Source organism: Rhodnius prolixus, unplaced genomic scaffold (genome assembly GCF_049639745.1).
Source record: "Rhodnius prolixus isolate KJV_2025 unplaced genomic scaffold, Rpr scaffold_1, whole genome shotgun sequence".
Classification (NCBI taxonomy): domain Eukaryota; kingdom Metazoa; phylum Arthropoda; class Insecta; order Hemiptera; family Reduviidae; genus Rhodnius; species Rhodnius prolixus.
Genome location: NW_027411581.1, coordinates 712,126 through 739,759, shown reverse-complemented (window position 1 = coordinate 739,759; position 27,634 = coordinate 712,126). Strand labels below are relative to the sequence as shown.

Here is a 27,634-nt window from a genome sequence, read left to right as displayed (position 1 = left end):
CTAGAACGTCAGAATAGATTTCTCTTTTCTGACAGATGACATTGTCAGTGAGTTGTAAGAACTCTTAGGCTAGGGGGCTGACAAGTGGTCTCGAAACCTGGATCTCCGCCAGGAAGTCCTGATCATTTATCACTTAACAAATGTCATCCTATAATTCCCGACTTAATATGACACTTTCCATCCCAAATAGGGAGTTTTATGTGTTTCTGGATAAGGGGATCTCTGAATTTGGTTTAGGCAAGAGTTGTTATCATTGTTCTAAGGAAACTGGCGGACAGAACAGAATCTCTCTCTAATCTGGACCTACTATATATTGTGTAGGAATGTACTACGTGCTTGTTGTGGCTTTCCCGGAGCAACTGAACGGAGGCTGGGATGTGAAAAGAAGAACCAGAATTAGAGGGAAGAGAGCAGAGCTATTAGGAGAAACTGTCGCACAGCAGAGGATGCACAGGTTTATGAATGTTGAGAAAAGTAGTCTTCTAGATGAGGTAAACACAGTTACCTAGGCAATACCTCTAAAGAGAAAACTTAATCTAAGTGCTACGGCCAACTTACCTGGCATACAGACACATCTGAAGGTGCCCGGATCGTCAAGACAGGAACCGTCGTTCTGACAAGGGTGCGACTCACACTCGTTGACGTTGGTCTCACAGCGAGGACCGGTGAACCCTTGGGTACAGTTGCACATGAACGAACCAGGAGTGTTGACGCAGACACCGTCGTGTTCGCACGGAGATCCTGTAACATTCCATGGGTTACAATTATAAATTTTATAACATTCACTTGTTAAATGAACACACAGACAAAAAGACCCATTCAAGATCTGGTCACAATACGCGTACTGGAGTCCCATAAAATTCTTCACTCAAATAGTCTCAGTTATAAATAAATACTAATTTTAAGCAGCAATTTGAGAATTGCTTACAACAAAAAGGGAAATCACAAGCATTCCTATGATATAAGGTGTCAATTTCAGCATTATGTACGGCTTTATAAACTGTACAATCCTAGAAAGAAACAAATATAGTTAAAAAAAAAATTTGTGAATTCAAACATCCAGAATTGTAACAAGGGAAACTCGCGAGAACGATCAAACCAGAAAAGAAAGAAGACCTAGAACATGTGTTTTGGAGCTCCCACAGCTTTCATCAATGCTGAGAATGGCAATATCTAAGTATAATGTAAGCACTGATGAAAAAAAAAGGTCGATCGGAAGTGATAATTGTCCTGATGGACCTTTTTAGTTTTTGGCGACTTTGTTTTCGATGCCAAGATTATCCTTAGACGTTGCCCCAGTCTATACTACTCAAATAGGAAAGGTCGTGTGAGTGTGCCGCCAGCACTATTTCTGAGATATTGCGCAGGCTCTTTGTGACGGCACCCTAACTAGCTGTGTACACAATCTGGCCAGGAAATCAGAGGAGGAGACACATCTGCCGGCAAAGACAGCGGCCGCAGATATCTGCAGATGGATAGTGGTAATAGTAGTTTGTTATTAGATAAATCTATAATAAATGTGGACGTCACTATCTATGGAAACCGGTAGCTGGTTCTCAAACCTTGCACTTGATCCTGCGCTAACTCAACTAGTTGGCCACTTATATGGAAACCAATTATGGACTTAGATGGACTTCTATGCCAACTACTAATTGATTAATAAGAAACGCAAAGGGGCTACCATTTCAAGTACACTGTTCGCCGATTTCAACATATATATAATATTAAAAGAATCCTAACTTTCAAGAAAAAATCATCCAGTTGAAAAACCTCCAAAGTTATAATAATAATAATAGTAATAATAATAGTAATAATAATAATAATAATAGTAAGGGAAGGAGGGAAGGGATTAGCTATGAGGTTAGCATGCTGGACTCCCACGCGGAGGTCCCGGGTTCGAATCCAGCAGCTGACCCTTAGATTTTCTCTTCCTAGGAGCTTCTTACAGCTCACTGTCCGGTGATGGACAGTGTTGTCTGTAACGAGAGAACACTGTCCGGAGGCCGGCAGTGCACTGAAAAAAGCTCCGGGCGCCAATAACCTTAGATGTTGACGCGCCTTAAATCACAAAAAAAAAAATAATAATAATAATAATAGTAATAATAATAAGGCCAAAGTCCACAACAGACGACACCATTATGTTCAAAATAGTAAAAATAGATAAATCACTTAATTAATCTCGTCAGCTTTTGTAATTGATTTGTTTGTTATGTCATCATCATCTACACTGGCTTTTTGTCACTGATGACGTAATTGAAAAAGTTATTCAATTTTTATCTTCCTTGTTGTCAGTGCTTAAATGAGAAACCTCACAGAATTTAAATATAAACCTTCCAAATATTAAACATCCCGACTAGAGCCGGTGAGTAGTATTCAACAAAATGGCTAAAACGAAACAATAAGTGACAAAAAATAATGGGAGCCTCTATTTTTCACATGTGACTAAACAGTACGTCCTACTATTTAGGATTTATAAATTTTCACATGAATACTCACAGTTGTGGAAGAAATTAATTTGGGTATTCTTTTGCGGGATTTAGGAGCGAGGTATCAGACAATATCAGCAGCGCAGTTACGGCAGCCAGAGTTTACGGTTTCAGAGAAACAGTGTGGGAACAGGTGGATGATATTTGAAATGAGAGGCCCCCCTTTTGGCTCGAGGGCGAGACACCCCGTCTCCTCGCACTCCTCGGCCCTCTTAAATGTCAAATTTTGATTTATCCTCCTCTCGGTCCACTCCCACAGGCTGTTACTTAATACAGCTGACTGCAATTACCTTATCGTACTCTTTTAAACTTGTAATTGGTGAATTGTTGAAAATTTATTTATCTTATTAACAAAGAGAAGAATAAGGCTCAGAATCGCCCTGAGTTCACTGCCTCTAGAAAAGTCTTCATCACGTATTTATAACTTTAATCTCATGCTCCAACATCGTATACAAACTGTGCTCAAAGTGTTCTTTATTTGAAAGAGTTTTCTAGGCTGATTTAGAGCATCCTGTGGAGGTTGGGATGGCGCTGACTTCTAAGCCAGAAGGCGTAATACTATTGGTCCGAAGCTGAATTAAAAACCAATTAACTACCGAGTATATCAAAATTATTCATTTACAAGAGGTGGGATTTTTGTAAACATTCAGCTAGGCTTTGATATATAAATATCATTTATATCTGAGAAACTAATATATCATTCTGTCCTATAAAGTCTATAAAATATAAGATACAAATACCAGCAATGCAATCCACTTTTGTAACCACTGCTGAACCAAGAATGTCAGATTAAATGAAAATCGCTTTCAGTTTTGGAAGAACGTTCTTCCAAGTAAGCCACGCCCCGACCAATGAGAACTTAAACCTAATTATAATAAATAAAATGGTGGTTTTAATACTTTCATTTTTCTCGAAGAATTTTTACTTCCTCTTACTACCGGAAAACCGGAGAAATTCAATTTTTAAAAATATTAACACAAAACCGAACTATTGAAAAAATTTCGAATGCAATTTTAAAAGTTAAATGGACATTTATTTACTTAGGGATGGAGTTTAGGCTCAGTTTTAAGAATGTATTGTTTCAGCCGATCGTTTACTACCTTATTACGTGTTGCAAAAGTTCAACTTGGATTTAACCCGCCAGGAACTCCGTTAAACCCATATCTACTTCCGCTAACTATTAAAAGCTCTTCTGGAAGAAAGGGTGAGACAAGCATCCTCTAAGTACCATATCCGAATAATACATGGGGTCCTACTTCCCTTTAATAAGAATTTAATTCCGAATTTGAGGAAAACTTTTATCTATTTGGTACAAATTTTAATTTAGAATAAAATTCATTAACAGCCACTAAAAGAAAAGTGTTGTAGGTATATTATGTTGTTATTATTAAGGAATTGGGGTATTCACAGAGGCGGGCAAAGGTGTGTACACTATCAACTCTGTTTATTAACTAACATGTTACATTAGTAATTAGGGTGGGGATATTAGTTCTAAGTACAAACTATAAACATAACAGTTCGCAGTAGATTTTTGTTCAAATACGCTTCGGGTTACTGCACTCACGTAAATTTCAAGGACAAAATGCAAATGCAAACCAAAAGATGTTCACGTCTTGGAAATTTAATTTAGGAAGCTTGGTCGGAAATTGTACACGTCACTTCCTAAAAGTTTCCCTCTGTTTTTTTTTTTTTTGTAGGAAATTGGAAAATTGTTTACAATCGGAGAATCTACGAAGGCTCATTCTAGCCAAGTATTCTATTTCCGTTCGCTACTGTTTATCTTTGTAACTTACTCGCTCCCAGAAGAATGTCTCTGAAGACTGTGACGTCTCGTAACAGTGTAGTTCTTGCTGCATCAACTAGCACAAATACATTATGTACTCAATATTAATGGCAAAGAAAGTTTAGTAAACATCGTCAGCTACTGCAATAAGAAATCATCTGTAATTATTGAAAGTGGCCTGCTAAGATGGTTTTGGTCCTCAGCAGCTTGTGGGCAACTTTGATACAGTTCAAGGACGTTCATCGTCAAGGCTCCACTCAGAGGAACGGTCATGTCAATTTGGTTTTAAAGTTCAAAGAGTAATGGAAAACTAGAAGAACAGTTGGTAAAAATCACAGGATTAGAAGAGGAAACATTAGAAGGGAAATGGTTGGAGACATTTCCTCATTAATCACAAAGCGTTTAATGTGTGAGGCGTGAAATTGGCGGGTAATTGAATTTGGCCGCGCAATACTTATAAAGAACAATACGGTGGGCAGTGGACAGGAACCGCTCTATACAATACTGCACTCACACTGGTCTGCTGGACAACTCGTCTTCCGTCTCAGCCAAGATCTTCCTGTTAACCTTTGTACAGAATCTAAATTCTCAGAAGTAATGTACTATCTATTACATTAGACAGTCTTTAAGTCTAACTATAGATCAGCTGTCGTGGACGGAGGCGGATAACTCATAACAATAAAAATTTCTTTTTCGACCTCGTATATTAATCGCAAGTAATTGTAATTACTACTTTTGCAAAGTTTTCCGTGCGAATTCACTCTTTAATTTATTTCAGTGTCCTGGGGATGACTCTGGACAAACCATTCTTATCACTCCGCTGAATTGTACAATATTATGACCTAGTAATATTAATGAGAAATATTTAAATTTGCTAAAATGCAAGCTTGAATGAAGTCGTATGCTCGCAAATATTATCTTCTAAACAATTTTCTTTGCACTTCCGTTCACCGGTCTTCTGCGATGGAAATCTTCCGCTTATGTTTCACAAGAAGTGCACTGAAACTTGACATTTCCCTCAAGACTTTTTCCAATAAAGTGAACAGTAGTACTACACTTAATCGACGCTGTACAAAGTGTGACGTTTGGAGAAACTCACTAGCAATGTAGTAAGGTGTAGTCGTAAGAGGTTCATGTTCATGTCAGATGGTGAAAAAGCCTTAAAAACCTGTTTCAGCAGCCCGTGTGTCTGACGTTACCAGTACATTTAGGTTTAGAAGGGCAAATTAATGGTTCGTTAGTGCGCTCTGCTCAGGCCGTACCGTGGCTAATCTATCTTATGTACGCATAAAGACTACAGTTCAACTTGGATAGCCGGGGAATTAATTTAAAAGATATTGTAAGTACCGAAACAGATTTCGATTATATTCACCTGAGGGCGCAGGACATATAAATAATATTTTTGTGGAAACCGACACTTATCCTATTTAAACCAAGAGAATGTTGAGAGGTTATATTGCCAACTGGTTCGTAAATCATACAGCAGAATGCGTGCCCTGCGCGGCCCCCCTCCGTGTCACTAAATGAAATTACTAGATCCGCGATACAGTAAATCCTAATAACAGTACTTGTAAAATATTCTTACCTCTTCTAACGCTTAATCTCATTTAGTGAATTTCTAAAACTAAGCATTTTTACTTTCTCTTAATCTTAGAACAAGAAACAAATTGGCGACTGTCAAATTTTCGAGATTTTAGTTTTTACCGGAAGAAGAAGTCCGTTGGCCTGCGTAATTTACACGCATGCGCGTTGGTGTGTTGGATGTAGCTCCTCAATCTTGATAATGTGATTAGATCCCCAAGGAGTTAATTATAATCCCTCTACCGAAAGTAATCCTTTATGGAAAGGATTTTAAATTTTTTACACGAAGCAAAAATCCTTAAGAATGTCTAAATTAAGAAACCGTGGTCACTGGAGATGTGAATATTGAGAGCCAGACGGAAATGGACAGATCATAATGTCAGACTGATAGGCCAGCAACGCGTTGGCATTTAGATCTCCGGGTTGACAAGAAGTAGACCCAAGTTACGTTTGTGACACACTTTGCCGTTACTGAACGCGTAATCAGATGATGATTCTATTTGGAATTCATAGCAAACAAATCTCGAGTGGAGACTCACACGACTTACAATTCTCAATTGATGTCATTTTTGGCGACAGTCTAAAGTTCGTAAAGCCAATGACAAAATACTGCTACTGCTCCTCTCCCCTTCAAAGTGACCTTAAACTAACTTCTAAATTAATGGACAAGGAACAGTTGCAGTTGATTTAGAAACGAGTAGAGTGGCCGGCGATGCCGTCTAGCGGCAATTAGTGGACATTCCCACAATTTGTCTTTGTTCTCCGTGTGCCAATACGGCCAGCCAGACATTTATTTACACATGACCAGAACTATGGAAAAACAGCAGAAATAAGAAATAAACACACAGACCGGAATACAATATTATGGTTGGCGTGTTTAGACAATAATAATCGTGAGACCGGAACAAGTGTCGTTAGCCACTCAGGGCTACCAACATGAGTCACCAGGTCAAATATTAAATGGAGAATACGCATGGCCATCTAGAGCAGCTGATATTGAATGCAGAAGTCATCTATATTTTTAGTTAGAATTCTAAATTTTTTAGTATTTAATAAAATTTAATCAGTGAAAATGCGGCGGAATGTCGACAAAAAATTGGATCTGAAGTTGTTTTCCTATGTCACTTGTTCTTTATTCAAATAATGTCGTAAGTACAAAGGAGGGAAAGCTGGTGAAGAAGGACGAGGTTGCGGCTCCTCTGAGAAGCACGTCTTACCTTGGAAGAAACGCGCTGTCTGCGCGCTCAACAAGAAATCGGTGATGAACCGGATGCAATACAAATAAAATTAGTCACGGCCAATGTTTCCCAGGCACCGTGATCGAACATAAAGTTGATGGCCCAACAATAATATCATGTAGCAACAAGCTGGGCCTGGCAGCAAGAGACATTAATGGCCAGCCATGCACCATTACTGCGTCATTATGCACATAATGTGTTTATATAGAGCATATTACATGACACGGCATGACATGAGCTCGCCTTGTCAACACACACTCACTGGCAAACAACGTAAAGCTTGCTATCAATGTGCTACAGCCAATTTCCGCCTTAAACAGTCATAGTTTATAACTTTTTTGGGGGGAAAACCACATGCTACACAATGTTCTGTAGTCTTGGAATTTGTTCTAAAGAACATTGTGTAGCATTTTTATAAAATGTTCCTTGTTTACTACAATTAGAAGACAAAACGAAACTGACCCAACAGCTTGCACAAGCCCCACTAGAATCCAAGTTCAAATAAACTCGTGAGCGACTCGCTGGACAGTTACAGAGGACTCCAATGAGCCGGATCTTCCAACTCGAAATTTTAGCAACACACTAGATAATCACAAAATGAAAATAAATAGTGGGAGCCCCTTTTAGAGGTAAACCTACCTTCAACTCAATATTGATAAAGCTCGTATTAAATTTAGGATTCCAGCATGAATGAATAAACATTATGCACTTATTTATGTGCAAGTGAGTAAACGAAAATAATTGGAAATAGTTTAACAAAAAGAAATCTCTGAAAATTCTATTCAATAACGTGGCACTTCCGGTCACGCCATCTTCTTTAAAACTAGATGAGAGGAGGAGTGAGGGAGGAAGTGGTGATTGATGGGGGAAGACGGGAAGCGATTGGCTAGTTAGCGGGCGAAGAGGACGACTATCAAGACATAAATATCAACTTGGAGGACGATAAATAAAGAGATAATGAAGGCATTGGGGCGACATGATGAGCCAGCTGGCTTGTAAATCTGCGGCTGGACTCGTGACCGGCAGCTCCTCCACCGTCGGGACATCGCACCCTCCCCCGGCCAGTTCTCCAGTTCGTCTTGTGCAGTACACCTTCAGACTTTCTTGCAATAGCTTTCAGCGCACCCAATGAATTGAGTGAAATTTGGGTGCTTCAGTAGCGAATGCTGTAAACACACGAGGAAATCGCGAAGACGAGTTTTATCTAATCAAGAAGAAGAAGAATGAGGATACCCACAAGTCTTTCTCTTACCACAGTTGACGTCATCAAAACTCCGTCCGAACCTTAGATCTATGTATAAAGTGGCAAACCTGACTGGAATTCAGCCACTTCAAGCGAAATCCAGACTATTTCATAACACTTGATGCGAACTATTCATATTCATAAAAACAAAGAGAGAGTCTTGGGCGTGCAAGAATGACGTTGGACAGTACTGGAGTGAGATTGGAAGAGTGGGCAAAGAGAAGAGTGGAACAGTATCAATGTAAAAGCATTCAAATTGGCAGCTAGTTATGGCATGCATTAGTCATAAATAAACAACATTATACTTCAGAGAAGAACTTAACTTCAACGCTCCCTAAGAGCCGGGATAAATCTTCCTGGAAAAATAGAAGAAAACTATTCCGAGAGTCGTTGCGACAATGATGAATCACTCATAAAACTGCAACAGTGAAGGGAAATGTGCTGTCTGATCCAAAGTTCCAGATTAAAGTCGTGTTTATATTTAAATTGGTGATCAGAACGGTTGATAAATAGTAAATAATAAAGCAGTTCAAATATTTAAGCAGAAGTGACAGTACAACGCGCAGCACGACTGCCTTTGTGTGCAGTCAGCTGTCTCAGGCAACGGAATAATGTATTCCACGATGGCCCAACACAGATTTCAGGAGTCAGGACATTGCCGTGCTTGTTTGTTACCAGTGAGAGCTTCATGGCTTGAAGATTTAAGCTGACTGAGTGTAAAGCGCGTAAAGATTGACTGACTAATAAACTAACTGAAATTAATTCGAGCTCGAGCCTGGCTGTACTGCTACTACGCACTTGTAGAGGGGATAGCTCCTGATTGGTTATTATTTTAACGTGCGAAATATCCCTCTGCAAGCTAGAACAGACCAGATTTGCAAAGCAGAAGAGACGATACAAACTACTAAAGCCAAGGGATAGAGGACGTTTTAGAGATCCACCATTCTGACTATTCTTTAGTTATCATTTCGCCGCTCAACCCTGATACCAGATCTCTTAATCGTAACTTCCTCTACCTCCATCACGTAACCACAACTATTTTGAAATGACAGTGATTACTTCTACTGAAACCGGAATATGGTAACTACATACAATAAACAATATTACGAAAATGGAATCAAAGTGAATATTGATTCCACGCTAATTCTAGTTCAAATGGCCGTCGTATTGAACGCCAATACGCTGTAGGCAGCGCTCGGCTAGATTAAAGATTGGTCCATGATGTGAAATGGTTGCGGTTACTCCAGGTAATTCTATTTTTAACCACAAAACCTTCCGACAGTCCGCACCGAACGTGCATTCCTCGTCTTATGATTGCTTTCCTTACATGTGGAGCGCCGGTCAGAACTGCGCCACTTAGTTCTTGCTGTAATCAGAACTCTTCCTAGACTTTATCTCCTTTTATAGGGAACCAGATACATGATGATATTGTCCAGTTACTGCTCATATCCTGTTTGTCACTAGTAACCTTTAATATGGTTTAGATTCTTGCAAATAAAGAGATCCGCAAGTCAATAGTAGCTATTAAGAGGTATTAAGGAGTTGAGAAATGCACTACACTTTCCAACAGACTACACCGGGAGTTCATGTTTTGAGGTTCCTGAAACTGCAAAAGTAGTTTGAAAGAGGATACAAAAGAGGGTGTGACAGATAAGGACAGAAACTTACGAAAAAATCCTGCACGTTGCAGTGTAACCCTTTACAGGAAGAGTTTAGAAGATCAGATTTTTTAACATTAATCACATAACCTGATCGTTATTGTGGTACGTCTTTGAAACCTTCTTAAATGTTATGCAACTTTTTGTTTACTATTCATGTAACACTTTTAATTTATTGATTATTAAATCATATTAATAATTTGCTTTTAGGATTCAGCTGATTAGCAGAAAAACTGATTGAATATAACGGATTTGTGTCAATTACCGGAAGAGCAGTTTTTACACTTTTCAATGAAAAGAAAGGAAACAAATAAAGGTAAACAGTGGTCAGTAATGAAGGCAATCACTTCAAAGAAAATTATTGCTGCTTACTGATAGAAAACTAGCAACACTGATGAAGTAGAGTCAGTCTGACTTACCTTGTTCGCATTCATCAATGTCTTCCGAACAGTCGACGCCCTTGAAGCCACTGGTGCAGCTGCAGGTGTAAGAGCCGTTGATGGGACTGGTGTCGCAGATGGCTCCCGCTTGGCAAGGACTGGACGTGCAAGCATCCTCCAGGTGACACAGCAACCCTAAAAAAAAACAGGCAACAAATTAATTACAAACGCTCAACAGACAACGCATACGACAGTCTCTACTCCTTTTTGTAATACTGGTTCTAGATTGTTGCAGCCACACCAGATTTGTCTTTCAGTTTCGAGAGATGTCACTTAGAACTGATGTTCTTCCAGAGGAAGAGAGTGTCTTGGGCGTGCTTTGAATGACGTCGGACAGTACTGGAGTGAGATTGGAAGAGTGGGCAAAGAGAAGAGTGGAACAGTGTCAATGTAAAAGCATTCAAATTGGCAGCTAGTTATGGCATGCATTAGTCACGTGCAGTCTTGGTTTATATCGCCCCCGGCGGTACATGAAGACTGGCGGATCTGACATTTTGCTTGTGGGAGAGGTTGCTCTATCTATCGAGCTCTGCAGCCACGACCTCTCTCTTGGACATGACCTCACTTAGAAAACCCATAATGAAACCTTATTTAGTACACAAACAGGCATACCCACATCAGAATAAACAGTTGTAAATTGTAAATATTGCCGACAATGACGCAAGGTCTCGTTGGTGCACAACTGGATAGAGGGCGCGCCCGCATCGTTCTCCGGTCATATCAGAACGCACTAAAAAGGGGGCGTATGTTCCCAGGGTGAACCATTGAGACACAGGACTTTGTGAATCCCAAGTTGTATAATGTTGGTTCGAACCCACAGTTTTGGATTATTGAGTTGTTAGATTTCAAAGAAAGTACAGTGTGAAAGGAAATGCAACCTCCCCTTCCCGGAATTGCTCTTTATTGTCTTTTCCCTGGAAAAGTTTCATATCTAAATGATGACGCCGCGTTTCAGCGCTTGGTCATCGAATTGAAAGCAGCCACTTTTCAGGAAATACTTTTAAAAAACAGTTAGTAAAGTACCACCTGAATCACATGAAGGCCACCCAGAGCAAGTAAAAGAAGAGACTGATGGAGAGCGCACCATCCAGAAAACAAGGGAAGCTGATATCAAACTGAAATCTTTGCAAACTTATCTTGACAAAAATGTCCCATTATAATAGCGCCATGGAAATTAGGCAATAGAATAGGAATTCCATGGAATACAGAGTTGGGAATATGGCTGAGGGGCAGTTATAAGTAGGTATGATTAATAAGAGCACCCAATGGAACTCTCTGAGCAGAGAATGGAAGCGGGGGGCCATGAAGCGGGAGATGCTGCGGTGTCGTAGCGGGAACTCTCGAGAGTGAGATATTAATCTGCAGCGCGCACAGCGAGCGAGCCATGTCCCGCCGGCGGCTAACACGATCTACACGACACACTCTTGCCAACACAACCATCACACAGTATTGCACACACTAAGACTTTATACATTTATAACCTGTACATAACCTATAACTATTACATGCCCCACTAATCACTCAATATTTATTAACTACATTTCCTAACTATAAAAGCATCTACTGTGGTGACTCCCTTAAGTGTCATTTTTTTTATTATTATTATGGGATGTGTCCTCTGCAAAAAGTAAGTTGAAATAATGAGTCCAGTTTATCTGTGGATTCGCTAAACCTAAACAGTTATACACACCAACTTTCTCTGCAAGTCTTGGTGATCATAGATCGCCAAAACGCAGAAGAAGTGGTAATGGCTGTTCGCCCTACATAGATCTTTTAAATAGAAACTATATATAAATCAATCTAAATATTCACGTTTCCGATCTAGAGATTTCTTTCCAAAATTTGGTTACAAAACTAGTTGAATCCCGGTTAATATTATGAACGGATGAATAAATATAACTTTATTTTGGAACTGTAATTATAAAAAAAACAAAACAAAAATAAAGGTCTAATCTGGCTCTAATAAATCTAAATCCATGAAAACATTTTTCAACTTTAAAAATGTAAAAAACAATAAATTGCAGCAAAGGAAAATTATGGTAACATAACATGAAGTAGAATATGACTTCAAAGAAATCTCAAGATGATGGCGACATGGCCAGCTGGATTGGATAGAGGCTACGTAGAAACTGATACCGAAGGAGAATGAAGAATGGAAACAGATAAGGAGTTTATGTAACTGTTAGGATGTACAGTGAATATATACTAGAGGGAATCCTACCCCTTACACCCGAGCGAGCTAGAGGAGAGTCAGTGGAAGCATGTGGCACGTTCAAGAAGCTCTTTCGACAAATCGGCAAGATCATGTTACTACAGGGAGACTTGAATAGGATAAATTTAGAGAAAAAGAGAATTCTAATGGCTCTCTGCGGCCCAGTAGTCTAGACCAGATCTTTAAGAGAGTAAGGTACCAGTAGCGGAAGTGGTACTTGTGAAAGGAAGCTGGAAGTTAGTACTTCGCGATATTGGAAATGTTCGCGCAGGAAGAAGAAGAGGACTAAGTTGTGGAGGGGATAGGGAGCGGTGAACAGCAGCGATCGAACTGCCATTACACTAACCACACGTACAAACTGCTCTAATATCCATTGTTCTAGTAGCAGCACCACTCCGCGGACAATCCCAATAATTACTAGTGTAACACCAACCGATGCGCAGGGTCACCCCGTTTGGTTCCGTTCTGGCTATCTTTTCTCGTTCCAAGAGATTGCCTAACCTACCAACTTCCTCACGGGAGCACTCAAGAAACTAATATCGTTCTTCTAAAAAAATATCTAGTGAGATACTAGGTTATTTCTAAATTTGGTTAAAACTGTAATTACTACGTGGAAACAAATTTAAATCTTACCAATATTCTACAGTTTGCTAAATCAAACAATCCGCTGAAATGATAATGCAAGAAACTACTCCTCCTCCAGAAACTATGCCCTCAAACTAATTTACTAGAAAATGAGGCCATTTCGGGAAATTCTCAAAAAGTGAAGAAAATCCATTCCAAATTTAAGAATTTCCTTCAATTTTAGCAATTCAATTAACCTGATGCAATATTTAAAAGTGTTTATATAAAATGATTTTCTTTCTATAGATATTAGCTTGGGCTCCAGAGGAGACTCCTGGACTTCCCTCCTACCACCTCCGGCCGCTGCCTTTACCCTTTCTAGAGATCGGGAATAATTTAATTAGAGGCTATATCTGTTGTCCAATAATTACACGTTTACAGAGAAATATCGGTTTTATAAGAAAGCACAGACCATAAGAAGAAAGTGGGCGAGGGGTGAGGGGAGGCTGTGAATGTCGCGGGAGATAGTGCATCAGCAGAATAATGAGCGGAGTCACTATCTAGCCGGCACTGTCACGAACTACTGCAACATAGTGCACTTCTGCACCACTATTAGAGACAATGTACGCCCAGATTATCTACCACAGATAGCTAGCTACCTGCACTATAAACACAGTGCAGTTGTTCGCTTCGCTAACCACAAGCTACATCCCCTAGCTACAATATTTATTTATAATTATTGGCCCAGTGGGTTGTAAGCGACTAAAGAGCGTTCGTTCATCCATCGATGAGCGATCGACAAGAGGGCTTTAAGGCCGTAAGGTAAGAAGACTCAAGCTTTCTAAGAGGAAGTATGTGTGGATACCCTAAGGTAGGTATAAGTCTGCTGCTATTTCTGTGGGGGGGTGAAGAATCTGTTGAAACTTGCGTCATTTGGATGCAGCATAAAAGGAACTGCAAATAATCAGGATCGAAAGAGCGGGAAGAGCGGAAAGAGCGGGAAGAGACATGAACATGTGATTTTCCAAAGAAACTATTGTATATCAGGTTTTTTTGTTAAGATAATTATATTTGTAGAAATGATTAAATAGTGATAACATTACTGTCTATTGAATTTAGTCCAGGAAGCTAATGTCAAACACTCACCATTGATTGGCAACACGGGAGAGTGACGTATAGCGGCCAGTTTAATATTAATAACTCTATTCAATGGAAGTTTTATTATTAAGTTTTCATTTGCCTAGAAATCTCTCAAATACATCCACACAAACACCACATCTAGCCTAACATCACAATTCCCGTGACCGCAGTGAGTAATTTTGATTTCTTGAATCCTATTAAGGTTTCGGATCTTCATCCATAATTAGATATTGATCATTACTTTGGCGTAAAAGATTTGAATTTAACGTATAAAGCTCAGGACATCAGCTCTGCCCAGCCACAGAATTGCAGAGAAAAGGCGAGCCACCAAGCACACCTAACTAACAAAGTGAGAGGTCAATAGATAGATTTTATTGTCTCAGAATTTTTAATTATTACCACGCAAGGTGGCGTAGCTTCTACAGTTTCATTATCAGCAGTATTCACCATTATTGGTGGGGTTCTTAACTAATTAGACAGAAATTGCTACAATTACTCGTATTATTACGTACGTTAGTTGGGAGGTATGCCAAGCCAATAAAAGAAGACTATAGCTGTTAGAAGTAAACTACTTACCAGTTTTGCCAGGTGTGCACTGGCAGTAGAAGCTGCCGACTCGATCTAAACAGGTGGCACCGTTGAAACAAGCTGCTCCCTGACAGTCGTCAATGTTCTCCGAACAGTCCTTACCAGTCCAGCCGTTCACGCAGATACACGAGTAACCGCCAATCGTGTTGGTGCAGGTAGCGCCGTTCTGGCAAACGCTCGGTCGTAATGAGCACTCATCGATATCCTGTTCGCATAGTTCGCCCGTGTAGGTGGGCGGACATAGGCAGCGAAAACGATTCACATCGTCGATACATGTGGCGCCATGTTGGCACAAATGGCCGGGACAGTCGTCTACATTTTCTTCGCAGTTCTTCCCACGGAAACCTGGCAAAGAAACATAAACAAAGATTAATTAAAATGGAGAATATTCTTGTTCAAAATAAAAATAGGTAAGAGGCGAGTGAATGGATGCTTGACGGAAGTCTGCCTGATATGGCCAAAACAACAGGAAACTGTAATTCTGACCTTCCACTTCACAAACAAGGTAACCCAATCTCAATAAAGTTGATCAAAGTTGCAGGCATTGCCTTCTTACCCCTACGAAGACCATGTTAGAGCAGTTCCTGAGACTCCGTCAGCTGGTTATCTCTCCCGAAGTGCAACCAATATCTACTTCAAAAAATTAGACAAATCCAGTGACTAAACTTAAAAAAAACAAAGGCGATGGAAACACTTTCATGAATGTAGCGGAAAACGCACAGTAAGGAGCGCCAAACCGGAAGCGACGATAGAATCTAAGCGAAATATCATTTTTGAAGTGTCTTTCCGTTTAAATTTTGTTTTCACCCTTAGACAAACCATTTCCAAAAACCCAAATTCCAAAAATTGGACTCAATCGGCGCAACGCTTCCTAATCAAAGTTTAGGCGAAATTAGAATGAAACAAAAAAGAGCAAGACCAGAAAACCGGTGGTATTTGAGATCCTGAGGTCTGAATCTACTAGTATAGTTTATCTTATATAAAAAAAGTGGAAAAAATTGTCAAAGTTGGATGTTTTCCAAGCTTGTCGCGCACTTTTTGGCGATCAACCCTAATACAACTGCCCTACCGGACAGTTTTAACAAGTTACACTACAGTGTAGCTGGTGCACATCTCTGGAAAAGTTTAGAAAATAGAAGGACCACCATTAGTGATAGATGATAGTAAAATAAGAATTTAAGAAGATCAGGAATTCCAGAGGGAAAAGCGTCTGGGTAGGAGCCGTGTGAAAGGATTCTGCAAACAGAATCTCCAGAGAAGGATATTCCGAATGATGGAACATTGTCAGCCATATGCAAATATGATGTGTGAAAGCAAAGAACAGATGACCCAGTACCTGGACAGTCTGTACTGTACGCAGCAGGACGATATGCAGGTTAAGGAGCCAGATTGGTCAAGAGGCGGCGGCTGCATCAGGCGCCATCTTGTCCAGTCTCTATGCCAGGAACACAAGTTATGTATGTCCGTTTGTACGCCGCTACATGCTGTATATATTATAACCTGAAGGAAGCTTACCATCTCCGCTTGTATGTGTCAGACCATGGTCCATTATTTCTACCTTCATTATACACACACGGCTATCCCATAACTCACCTGGCTAACCAACACATTACCTTCCCACTCAGCCCTGCCCCGCTTTCCATTCGTTATGATTCCTCTAAAACTATAACTGGCTACAGACACACAGTCACACTTTACTTTCCGCCAGTAAGTGGGAGAATTGCGATCGCGGTCAAGTGGTCAGACCGAGTCTTACCGGAAATACATGTTCTCTGATTGCGATAAATCTGATATGAACCCTCACACGATTTTTAAATGAGTCCTGTATTCCAGAAAGCGGATGTACCAGAGGTAGGTACTCCCCACACTCCAGCTGAATATTTAATTGTGAAACATTTTTATTACCCAATTAAATTTAAAAAATAAAGTAATTATTTCCTACTTTTGAAAGTATCTTTTTTTTAAACTACCACTTAAACATCTTTCCTAGAAATTTTGAATGGATTATGAACTCTTGATTCCATTAGAAATTCCCACTTGTGCACTCCACCTACTCGACTTCGCACTTCCTATAATTCTTAAGGAAATAAGGCGAGTTAATAATGTACCCAAAATTACTGAAAAAATGTACAGAACTCGTTTTATTCCCATTGGTAGAACGCTTTAGAAGCAGTTTCCTTTCTGGGCGGCAGGTTTTCACCAAAGCTCATGTCAGCTACTACGGTGGATTTCAAATTTGAACTTTGTCTATGTTCTGGTATTGAGTAATCCGACAACCCAGAAGCGTACACAACGGTAAATGTTTGCCTTTAGGACGCCGTGTTCCCCCAAAGACAGTTTGGTAGAAGGAAGTATTTATACATTCGTTTGCTAACAGGAATATACCCCCTTCCAAATAGAGTCGAGTTTGCATTAAAAAAAAACACCTAAACAGCAACAGGTGCATAAGGTAAATGCATAAAGAAATGGAGTAATTGCTGGACAGTAATTTAGAAGACAAACGACAGGATGTTTTGCACAGAAATTCGGAACTTGTGAAAAACAGAAGGCTGTGGTAGCCTTCGCTGATAAAAATTATGAAAGACGGAGGTGTCAAAGAAAGCACTGATGGAGATCAAAGCGAAGGGCCGTGAGAAGATCGGAGACCGACAAAGTGGACCAGGAAGTGCTACGAGAAGTGGCTGCGATAAGTGATGGTGTTCCCAGAGCAACTACTCGCTATCGCCAGCCGTGGACATCCTGCCAAATCTGATGGATGGAGCAAACTACACACCGACAGAGCGCGCTCCGCCTTGTAACAATACTCCCCAGCGATATTCTTATCGCCTAAATAACAAATAATAAGTCTTTCATTTTCCCACACTAACACAGCGATAAGTAATTAGTGATATAACAGCACTGTTTAGGAAGTGCGATAACCAACAATCTTCCACATATACCACGTTCTAAACAACGACAGAAATGCAGTGCAGAGGCTGCAGAGGAGAATGTTTGGGTCAAAATCCTCAGATGGAATTGTGAGTTGATGGAGTAATGGAGGGAAGTTGCGCTTATTGCAGCAGGAAACTCTCAGAATGAGTGAAGTCACAGACTTGAAAGAAACGACTCAAAAGAATTACTTTTAATCTTGGTGCGCACGATACTCAGGTATGGACGGCCTGTTCTATTCTCTCAGGTGCCTTCATACAGGTGATTCTTCCAGGGGAAGGTCCAGCTCCTCCTCAAAGAGCCATCCCCGCTTTATAATATTTAACAGGATGAAAGGTTTAACCAACTTTCAAAAATGGAAGAATCGAAATTAATCGGCTGGACATAAGGCCTGATCACTTCCTTTCGAATTCCTCTCAGGGAATTTAGATTTCAATGAGGTTCATGAGGTCCACTGAACAGTGTATTCTGTATTACAGTGAACATGTTTAACATCTTTTCTGTAAGATTCCCAAGAAGGAAAGAGGAAGTCATGAGAACGGTAAAACCAAATGACGTTCTTCGAGAAACGACCAACAGGCTCTTGACTTCCTCTCTATTCTTAACTCCCTACCCCTCCTGCATTCACTACTTAATGTAACTAAAAATGTGAAAGTTTTGGCCAGCAACTTCACTCCCTCAGTTTGTGACACCTAGCTTTTATATAACTATATAAAAAATTGTAACCTTAAAAGTAAATAAAATCCAATATTTGTTCATATCATCCAAAATCAAGAGGGCTACGTCACTATATTTAGCGGAAGAAGTGCAAGCTAAATCTGCCATCAAGTCAGTGATCTGGCGAACAAGGATGTGTAGTAGAGCACAATGAGGAGGTAATGCAATCTGCAGAATGTTCCAAACACTGTGCATACCGCAGGCTCTCAGAGGTTGCGCGCGCGCAGAACCGGTTTACAAACCAAAAATTAAAAATGTCGTTGTTTGTAAACCTTAATTCACAAACACGCATGCACACCTCACGTCATCAACATCAACTTGGGCTCTCCGCTGATTTCTCCACATGGTTCGTATATTCTGCTTTTGTTTTTTGCCACAGCCTTTTTTTTTTTTTGCAAAATTGCCTTCTTGTGACTTCTTGTTGAAGTGGTCATGCGAGTTAATTAGATTTCCAAAGTATTTCCGCTTTTTTTAAAAAAAGGAGTTAAACTGGTTTGTTCGTTTGTCCAAAAAACATACGTTCCGCAGCAATTCCAAGAGATTCTCCTGCGCAGGACCAGAGAAGAAGGAATCTTCTCCAGCACTTCTAGTTTGTGCTCTTGTGAGAGCCCATACAGGAAAAATCACGGCTGTTCCGAAGAGATCTCGAAAGCTTTTAATCTGGAACAAGCTGAACAGGCTAGTCCACTCCAAAAGCCTTCTCGCGAACTTGACTTGGTTCCAAGTCTCAGTAGCTATCGCCACACTCTGTCCTCGGAGGGTGATCCAATTGTCGTATTAATCCAGCCCCGTAATGATAGGAATAGAGTAAAGGGCCTTTGCTTTCCTGTCTGATTTGGTTATGAACAGATTTGCAATATTTGGCTCTTGGAGACCAGAAGAGGTAAGAAGCAAATCAATTGGTGGAAAACCTGAAACTTAGGTTTCTTTGACATTAGGCCTCTATTGGCTGCCGCCTCTGGTGGGCACAACCCGCCCCAAGTTCTCATCTAATCTAAAAATAGTTTTCCTGTGTACAGAATTTCTGCTAAAACCATAATACTGGAAGTGAATACCAAGTTCGCGCTTTCAAAGATTGTTGTTGACTTCCGTTTAACGTCAGAAAGTAAGAATAGGATTTTTGCTTTTAAGTTTTGGCCAGAAATACCGTTTTGTGGTACGAGAGTATGAAATAATGGTTTTTTACGAAGTGGTCTGTGTATTTAATAGTTAATCACCACAATTCAAAAATGGAAGACAGCGCAAATATTACGCTTCAAATTGGCGATCACAACAACTTTTTGAAAGAGGCGCCAATGATTTTCACAGGAACTAACTGCAAAGAGACAAAACCCACTAGATCTATCCTCTTTGGCAGTCCAAACTTCCTGTTTATACTAATGTTGCTTTCCATAAGCACAGACACTAGGTCATCCGGTAATAACATTGTTTTTCGAACTCAAGAGACCTCGTAAAGAATTTAAAGTTGCTCAAAAACTGATCCGTTAAGGATTAGTTGAATGGGAGATCAAGTGGTCTAAGAGTTACATAAAATAAATCCGGAAATACCGGAAGAGACTAATTAAACAGTAAACAAATCAGTGTGGCCAATCAGAGGCGAACAGAAAGACTACTTTCATATGTGCTGGCGGTCAAGGTCTTTCCCACGCTTCGACTTCTCGCAATCTTTATTATTTTGTATTTCAAATATCTATAACATGCATTTATAAACAGGTACGCCAGTGGCGCATGTACATAGATGCGCATGGAAACTGGTTACTGTTACTAACTGTTGCAACTATTCTCGCAACATTTGGGCCGGTTGAGTCTCAGACAGGCAAGGCGCATAAAGTGATTAACGTTTTTTTAAATGGCAAGAAAATTGTTGCTACAAATTTTGGAGGAAAAGCTGAAAAAGGCTTCAGCGTGGTTACACTCAAATTGACGGATTTCTGCCGAAATCTTAACTACGAAAAAACATTTGAGCGGAACAAATTTTGTACATCCACTCACAACGTAAAACTTGCTCAATAAGTTTAAGTAGAGTCCTAAAACCCCAATTTGTACTTGGTGAAAAGCCAGGCACAATCTTTGCCTTCGTGGGTATCAGAAGGAAGTAAGGACATAGTCGTGAAAGGGTTTGGGATGCCCACTGGCTGAGCACAGTCGAGCAGCTGGGAAACTATTGAATGGAGCTGGCCTGAGGCTGTACGAAATACATCTAACTGAACAATGTAGCTGTAACTAGGAATGGCGGACACATAACCTTCATAGTACGGTTATCTGGTAAACTGTGTGTGAGGATCAAAGAGCGAACCACCGCTAACCGCCCAAGGTCAACTTTAACTGTCAAATCTACAAAACTATCCGCAAAATCGATATCGCATATCGATATCATCTGCGATCAGATTGTCTCTTACTGCAGCGCCCATCTCTAGAGATCAGCTTCGATCTGTTTATTTTCATTTTCACTAAATAGTTGCAACGATTTTATTAAAATTAGAACAGCCTATGAAAAAGAACCTATTATTTCGGTTGATACATTTCCACCAAGAAAGTTTATTTGGGGAAGGGGCATTCTCAGCGAAGAGGGCCACCTCTAATCTTCCGACATGTACCATGTACAGTTCTACCATTTTCTCTAACACATAAGAAATTAACTGTTCAGATACAAACAGATATCTTTGTTTTGAAGCTTAATAAATTGAAATATCGTTATACGTTTTACTGGGCGCAAAGGATATCCTGGAGTACCTACATTAGCCGGATAGTTTTAAAAGAGCTGGTATCACAAAATGACGCAAGTTTCATGGATGGCATCATGAATTAGTATGTAAGTTTGGGACATGGGTACAGACTAAACAGGAAGTAAACAAGCTGAACGTCCAATATAATAGTGGAGCTTTGTTAAGAAGGAGGATCTAGGAGGCAATGGGAACAATGTGTTAGCATAGTTAACATCAATGATGCGCACTAAGAAAACAACTTGTTTGTACAGAGACAGCTATATGGGTGTAGAACAAATGGAATGTGAAGAAGACGCAATGAGTTGAAGAAAATCTGGGGCCGCGACTATCTGAAGACAAAGGAGATAGTTGTGTACTTTGGCAGTAAGTGAGCCGCCATATTAGTGAGTGTGTGAGTGTGTGGTGATACCCTGAGGATGATCCTCTTCTAGTCACTCCCACGGACCGGCGAGTTACCTGTGTTTGCAGAGCACTCTTACTACCCCCTCCCTCACGGCTGCATTCCTCCACCATTCCATACCTGGCCCGAGCCGCCACCACACGGCCACTAATCATCATCCTCATTCACAGCCAGTTGCTCCTCTACACGCACTTTTGTCCCACTGCTGGACCAGAATTACCAAACACAGCACTCACTACGTACTATTTAGTCTCTACACAACTCTCTATTCTCACTTTGTGAGATGTCAGTTCGTATCAATTTTATACTTTCGATTCCGATCGACAGAAGGCTATAATCGATCCATATGCCTGAAGCGGCAGTACTACCACCTTAGAAAATTAAGTTCATTCTTCAAACTTATGAGATTTCCCCTCTAAATGCCAATTCCGAAAGTTTTTCGTTTTACAACGACTTCCCCAACAACCCAACGAGCTGAACTCATCTGTGTTTGTACAATATATGAAGATGTAACGAATATGTACGTAAGCACTTATCAGATTTGCCAGAAATGTTTTTCGTAAAAATTGGTTTGAGGGGGATTCCGGGGGAGGAGGTATTTGGGGGCTAGTCTCTAATGTGCCATTTCTGGCTATGCTACGGTTTTACCATCCATGTACAGAAAATATAGAACTAGCTAAAATTCTAGAAACAGGGACAAGAATATGAGAGTGAAGATACGGGTTGCAGGACTGTCCAGGACTGATCCCTCACATTCAGGACTCACAAACAATCTTTGCCAACATTTAACACGTTCAAAAACAAAAAACATTTGCTCACTTTCAGACACAAGCCAACACTGCCCGCCTTGAAAAATATGTGTGTCATGAAAGAGTTAAAATTCATTTTAGGCTAAAATATCTGTGCACACAAGATAACACGTTTTGACTCGAAACTATGTCAGTAAGCGTGGCAGCACTGCCACTAATTCTTCTGAATATGAGACCAAGATCTTGGAAGATGCTTACTTCACTGGATCTCTACGAGCAGATATACCGGTTTCGAACCTGGCCCTTAGATTTTCCAGGAGGCACTCACTGAGCGGGGAGAAAAGGATTGTCGGTAGTGATAGTGCAATGGAAAAGGCTCCCTGTGCCAATGGCCTCTATGTCGACGCCTCTTTGTCGACGCTGGTGCCTTCACACATAACTTTCGGAGCACTGTCCGCATCTCCATGACAACATGCACACTCACTAGCCCCGATACAGTGTCACAAGGCCGAAGTGTGTGTAGTGGTGACGTGCTGCAGATGAACTCACGGACACAGCTGCTAGCTTGAATACTGATGACCATAGTCGAACATAGTCGTTGGACACCTTCATCCTTTTATACAAACATTATCAACTACAATTAATCGATTCTTTCTATTTCAACTCCTCCACCTCTCTGGTTATTTCTGAAAAGCTCATTCCGCATTTCCTTACATCCGCAACCTTGTCAATATCGGCCACAGTTTTTTTGAACTATCGATGTGTCAATCCTGCGGATAGATCAGATTTTAAAGAGCCCCCCGAACTCCTACAACTAGGAATCAGTGCGCTCGTTTCAATTAAATCAAATAATTAATTTTTGTGGCTTCTTTTATACGAGAATTATTTGATTTCTTTTAAATAATAATATTCTATAGTTACACCAACCCAACTTCCAAAACTAAGATGACTATTCTGAGACGCTTGCTTACACTCACAGGCAGAGTTGGGCACTGATTAAAAAAAAAATTAAATTCTAAATTTAATTGATTAAATTTATTTTTAATTTTAATCAGAATTTAATCGTAATTTTAATCATATGACAATTATTTAATCAATTAAATTTCAGATTTAATCGTTAATCAAACTAATTTAATCAAACTAAAAAAATTATGATTAAATCTGAGAATTAAATTGAACTTTAATTTTAATCACCGAATTAGTTCAATTTCAATCGTTAATCAAACTAATTTAATCATCCACTTTTATGGCTTTTCAACCAATGGTTCGAACCACATTTTGGCGAGACCTTTTCCTAAGCGTCTTCAATAAATACTTTTCGGTTAATTTTTGTAGACTTGGACTTCTTCACGAGTCTCTAGACCAGTGGTTCTTAATATGGTCCAAGTGTTCCGCGAAATTTCAATTTTAAATGTATTAAAATTTAGAAACTTAGGAAAGGTACGAAAACAAAAAATTGTTCCTTTTTTTTAATTTGAATTATATTTTAAGTTCTTGCTAAATACCGAATTTCAAATTATTTAATGTCAGTGTTCCGCAAGAAAAATATATTATACATATAATTGTGTTCCGCGTCTATGAAAAGGTTAAGAACCACTGATATAAAAAGTTAATAATTTTTTGGGTCATGAAATTCTGTAAAATTATGGCCGTTCTATATCTCCCACTGTGAACCACGTAATGGAGTGGAATTTTGTTCTCTTGTACACTTTGTTTTTCCCAATTATAAACTATAGTTCTTTTGTGCACAGATCTATAAATGTAGAAGATATAAAGGGTTGAAAATTTTTTGGGTCATGAAATGCTGTAAAATTATGGCCGTTCTATATCTCCCACTGTGAACCACGTATTGGTATGGAATTTTGTTCTCTTATACACTTTGTTTTTCTCAATTATAAACTATAGTTATTTTGTGCACAGATCTAAAAAGGTAGAAGATATAAACGGTTGAAAATTTTTTGGGTCATGAAATTCTGTAAAATTATGGCCGTTCTATATCTCCCACTGTGAACCACGTATTGGTATGCAATTTTGTTCTCATATACACTTTGTTTTTCTCAATTATAAACTATAGTTATTTTGTGCACAGATCTATAAATGTAGAAGATATAAAGGGTTGAAAATTTTTTGGGTCATGAAATTCTGTAAAATTATGGCCGTTCTATATCTCCCACTGTGAACCACGTATTGGAGTGGAATTTTGTTCTCTTGTACACTTTGTTTTTCCAAATTATAAACTATAGTTATTTTGTGCACAGATCTATTAATGTAGAAGATATAAAGGGTTGAAAATTTTTTGGGTCATGAAATTCTGTAAAATTATGGCCGTTCTATATCTCCCAATGTGAACCACGTATTGGTATGGAATTTTTTTCTCTTATACACTTTGTTTTTCTCAATTAAAAACTATAGTTATTTTGTGCACAGATCTATAAATGTAGAAGATATAAAGAGTTGAAAATTTTTTGGGTCATGAAATTCTGTAAAATTATGGCCGTTCTATATCTCCCACTGTGAACCACGTATTGGTATGCAATTTTGTTCTCTTATACACTTTGTTTTTCTCAATTAAAAACTATAGTTATTTTGTGCACAGATCTATAAATGTAGAAGATATAAAGGGTTAAAAATTTTTGGGTCATGAAATTCTGTAAAATTATGGCCGTTTTATATCTCCCACTGTGAACCACGTATTGGTATGGAATTTTGTTCTCTTATACACATTGTTTTTCTCAATTATAAACTATAGTTATTTTGTACACAGATCTATAAATGTAGAAGATATAAAGGGTTGAAAATTTTTTGGGTCATGAAATGCTGTAAAATTATGGCCGTTCTATATCTCCCACTGTGAACCACGTATTGGTATGGAATTTTGTTCTCTTATACACTTTGTTTTTCTCAATTATAAACTATAGTTATTTTGTACACAGATCTATAAATGTAGAAGATATAAAGGGTTAAAAAATTTTTGGGTCATGAAATTCTGTAAAATTATGGCCGTTCTATATCTCCCACTGTGAACCACGTATTGGTATGGAATTTTGTTCTCTTATACACTTTGTTTTTCTCAATTATAAACTATAGTTATTTTGTACACAGATCTATAAATGTAGAAGATATAAAGGGTTGAAAATTTTTTGGGTCATGAAATGCTGTAAAATTATGGCCGTTCTATATCTCCCACTTTGAACCACGTATTGGTATGGAATTTTGTTCTCTTGTACACTTTGTTTTTCTCAATTATAAACTATAGTTATTTTGTGCACAGATCTAAAAAGGTAGAAGATATAAACGGTTGAAAATTTTTTGGGTCATGAAATTCTGTAAAATTATGGCCGTTCTATATCTCCCACTGTGAACCACGTATTGGTATGCAATTTTGTTCTCTTATACACTTTGTTTTTCTCAATTATAAACTATAGTTATTTTGTGCACAGATCCATTAATGTAGAAGATATAAAGGGTTGAAAATTTTTTGGGTCATGAAATTCTGTAAAATTATGGCCGTTCTATATCTCCCACTGTGAACCACGTATTGGTATGCAATTTTGTTCTCTTATACACTTTGTTTTTCTCAATTATAAATTATAGTTATTTTGTGCACAGATCTATAAATGTAGAAGATATAAAGGGTTGAAAATTTTTTGGGTCATGAAATTCTGTAAAATTATGGCCGTTCTATATCTCCCACTGTGAACCACGTATTGGTATGCAATTTTGTTCTCTTATACACTTTGTTTTTCTCAATTATAAATTATAGTTATTTTGTGCACAGATCTATAAATGTAGAAGATATAAAGGGTTGAAAATTTTTTGGGTCATGAAATTCTGTAAAATTATGGCCGTTCTATATCTCCCACTGTGAACCACGTATTGGTATGCAATTTTGTTCTCTTATACACTTTGTTTTTCTCAATTAAAAACTATAGTTATTTTGTGCACAGATCTATAAATGTAGAAGATATAAAGGGTTAAAAATTTTTGGGTCATGAAATTCTGTAAAATTATGGCCGTTCTATATCTCCCACTGTGAACCACGTATTGGTATGGAATTTTGTTCTCTTATACACATTGTTTTTCTCAATTATAAACTATAGTTATTTTGTACACAGATCTATAAATGTAGAAGATATAAAGGGTTGAAAATTTTTTGGGTCATGAAATGCTGTAAAATTATGGCCGTTCTATATCTCCCACTGTGAACGACGTATTGGTATGGAATTTTTTTCTCTTGTACACTTTGTTTTTCTCAATAATAAACTATAGTTATTTTGTGCACAGATCTAAAAAGGTAGAAGATATAAAGGGTTGAAAAGTTTTTGGGTCATGAAATTCTGTAAAATTATGACCGTTCTATATCTCCCACTGTGAACCACGTATTGGTATGCAATTTTGTTCACTTATACACTTTGTTTTTCTCAATTATAAACTATAGTTATTTTGTGCAAAGATCTAAAAAGGTAGAAGATATAAGGGGTTGAAAATTTTTTGGGTCATGAAATTCTGTAAAATTATGGCCGTTCTATATCTCCCACTGTGAACCACGTATTGGTATGGAATTTTTTTCTCTTGTACACTTTGTTTTTCTCAATAATAAACTATAGTTATTTTGTGCACAGATCTAAAAAGGTAAAAGATATAAAGGGTTGTAAATTTTTTGGGTCGTGAAATTCTGTAAAATTATGGCCGTTCTATATCTCCCACTGTGAACCACGTATTGGTATGGAATTTTTTTCTCTTGTACACTTTGTTTTTCCCAATTATAAACTATAGTTATTTTGTGCACAGATCTATAAATGTAGAAGATATAAAGGGTTGAAAATTTTTTGGGTCATGAAATGCTGTAAAATTATGGCCGTTCTATATCTCCCACTGTGAACGACGTATTGGTATGGAATTTTTTTCTCTTGTACACTTTGTTTTTCTCAATAATAAACTATAGTTATTTTGTGCACAGATCTAAAAAGGTAGAAGATATAAAGGGTTGAAAAGTTTTTGGGTCATGAAATTCTGTAAAATTATGACCGTTCTATATCTCCCACTGTGAACCACGTATTGGTATGCAATTTTGTTCTCTTGTACACTTTGTTTTTCCCAATTATAAACTATAGTTATTTTGTGCACAGATCTATAAATGTAGAAGATATAAAGGGTTGAAAATTTTTTGGGTCATGAAAT

General features: G+C 38.6%; 1 protein-coding gene across 1 annotated transcript in view; it reads right to left on the bottom strand.

Moving 5' to 3' along the window:
* N (neurogenic locus Notch protein) overlaps positions 1–27,634 on the bottom strand; it is a 116,566-nt gene that overhangs the window by 18,371 nt on the left and 70,561 nt on the right. The window contains exons 6-8 of the mRNA XM_074123704.1: positions 14,922–15,278; positions 10,409–10,564; positions 559–741 (exon numbers count right to left, since the gene is read on the bottom strand). Coding sequence (XP_073979805.1) covers positions 559–741; positions 10,409–10,564; positions 14,922–15,278 — 696 coding nt within the window. The remainder of the gene's footprint in view (positions 1–558; positions 742–10,408; positions 10,565–14,921; positions 15,279–27,634) is intronic.